This window comes from Argentina anserina, chromosome 6 (genome assembly GCF_933775445.1).
Source record: "Argentina anserina chromosome 6, drPotAnse1.1, whole genome shotgun sequence".
Taxonomy (NCBI): domain Eukaryota; kingdom Viridiplantae; phylum Streptophyta; class Magnoliopsida; order Rosales; family Rosaceae; genus Argentina; species Argentina anserina.
The window spans coordinates 27,566,485-27,568,929 of record NC_065877.1 but is presented as its reverse complement, the minus strand read 5'-3'; the positions used below and the strand labels follow the sequence as shown (position 1 = coordinate 27,568,929).

Here is a 2,445-nt window from a genome sequence, read left to right as displayed (position 1 = left end):
TTAGGTTTTATCAGATTGTGGTCGACTGGTTGGCGGTAGTTCTTTAGTTTAGATATTAGACACAAATTAAGGAGTATGGAGTGAAAATTGGCGCCAAAATTAGAATTGTTGGGTGTCTTTCTCAAGGTAAATGGCGGGAAAAACATTGCTCCTCTCAGATGAGGTTAATTTTGTCTTTTAACCCTGTTTGTGGGCCTCACGTACCTGCCACGTCACCAAGATAACGGAAAAGTTGAAAAAAACTGACGGAAGTACTTCAATGATAGCAATACTAGAGTCTGGGTATCACATTGGTATGATTAAGAGTTGAGGTATCACATTGGTAGGTACACCAGAATTGAGGGACTGTTAGTGAGAAAAACTCTTTTAACTTTGGTGTTCGATTGAATTGGGGTTTGGGGGAGAGTGAGAGACGCATAAGTAAGAATAGTTCTTCTTTGAGTCGTGACAAGCTCTTCCACATCTTTATTTTTTTAAATTCTACACCGTTACAGCATCTATTTGAAACAAAAAAAACAAAAGAAAAGAGACGCTGGAGTTGGAGCAGCGTCTTCTTCCTCTATCTTCGCCGAAAACTGCCATCACAGTAAAAACATCATACTCCACACCCAGCAGCAAAAACCCAGTCTAGGCAGCTGCCTAGACCCGCCTACACATCGATCCGCTACTGCCACCAAGGCCAATACATACAAAGCATACCTGCAGAACTAGAATGTCGACTTTGGTGTTTCGAATATGTTTGATTTGTGCTTTTTCTGCAACTCTTCTTACTCCAAGCAGCTGCCATGATCACTCCAGGCTTCACAAAAAACAGGCAGCCTTGTTTGTCTTTGGTGATTCGTTGTTTGATGTCGGAAACAATAACTATCTGAACACTTCCACTAACTTCCAAGCAAATTTTTGGCCTTATGGGGAAACATTCTTCAAGCATCCCACTGGAAGATTTTCGGATGGACGTCTACCCCCTGATATGATTGGTAAGTTTCTCATATGAAAAGTGAGTATTCTGTTTAAAAATATGGAACTAGTTGTCACATTTCCATTTTCTGCAGCTGCATATGCAAAGCTGCCACTTATACCACCATATCTACAGCCGGGGTTCAACCACTATGCTTATGGGGTCAACTTCGCATCTGCTGGCGCCGGCGCTCTAGTTGAATCTCATCAAGGATTTGTATGTCATCTCCCTTGCTATAAACAGATGAACTTACATTTTACGTTTAAGTCTTCTGATTGCAGTTGCAACAAGTCAGCGTGTATGAATCTTAATGGCTTGTAACCAAGTCACATATGTAATTAATGTAGGCAGTAGAAGATATATACTTCTATATGCATGATGGGGGTTATCAAATATTGTTTTTTTCTTCAGGTTATAGACCTTAAAACTCAACTGAAGTATTTCGAGAGAGTGGAGAAGCAGTTGAGGCACAAACTAGGCCATGCAGACACAGTGCTTTCAGAAGCTGTTTACTTGATTGGCATTGGATCCAATGACTATTCTTATGCACTCCGTACAAATTCCAGCTTGTTTGGGTTCTCACCTCAAGAATTTATTGGCCTGGTGATAGGAAACATTACAGATGTGATCAAGGTACACTATTCAGTTATATTTCAGGATTTTTTTGAACCGGAAAAGAATTTGATCATCTTACTCCAGAATTCACATACAATTTCCAGGAAATATACAAAAAAGGAGGAAGAAAATTTGGGATTTTAGGCATGGCCCCTGTAGGTTGTGTACCAAGTTCGAGAGCAGTAAAAGCAGGAAACACAGGCGCATGTGTGGAAGAATTGAACGCGGTAGCCAAATTACACAACATCGTACTTGAGAAATCCCTCTTAAAGCTTAAAGGACATCTCCCAGGATTCAAGTATTCATATCCAAATATATACCCTCTTGTCGATGATATGTTTAACAATGCATCTAAATATGGTAAACATGACAATTATAGTTTGCAGTTTCTCCTTTTCTTTTGCTTGTGTTATAAGCTAAGACCATTTGTTTTTGCTATATCTGTATGAGTAAAGGTTTCAAGGAGGGAAAGACGGCATGTTGCGGATCTGGTCCATTCAGCGGAATTAACAGTTGTGGAGGGAAGCGAGGCGTGACCCAGTATGAACTATGTGACAAGGTGAATGATTATGTGTTTTTCGACGCTGACCATCCCACAGAAAGGTTTTACCAGAAAGTTTCCAAGTTCTGGTGGAGCCGTAAACCTGAACACACTGAGACTTACTTTAGTCTGAAAGAGCTATTTGAAGTTTGATGATCGAATACGCTTCAACTCTTGCAGAGGCAGTTGAGGATACAAAATGATCAAAGTTTGCACATCGTCCTCATCTACTTATAAGTATTATGAATAAATAAGTTAAATGAATATATCTATCTGTACGCCTGCTTCTTCTCTTGATACTCTGATACTCAAATAATATATAATTAAGAGA

General features: G+C 39.6%; 1 protein-coding gene across 1 annotated transcript; it reads left to right on the top strand.

Annotated features, from left to right (window-relative positions):
• The first annotated feature begins 495 nt into the window (after positions 1-495).
• On the top strand, positions 496-2,445 carry LOC126800535 (GDSL esterase/lipase 2-like). Its single transcript, XM_050527912.1, has 5 exons — positions 496-977; positions 1,053-1,174; positions 1,370-1,591; positions 1,678-1,933; positions 2,029-2,445. Exons 1-5 carry the CDS (start codon positions 713-715, stop codon positions 2,265-2,267), a joined length of 1,104 nt encoding a protein of 367 aa, XP_050383869.1. The 5' UTR covers positions 496-712; the 3' UTR covers positions 2,268-2,445.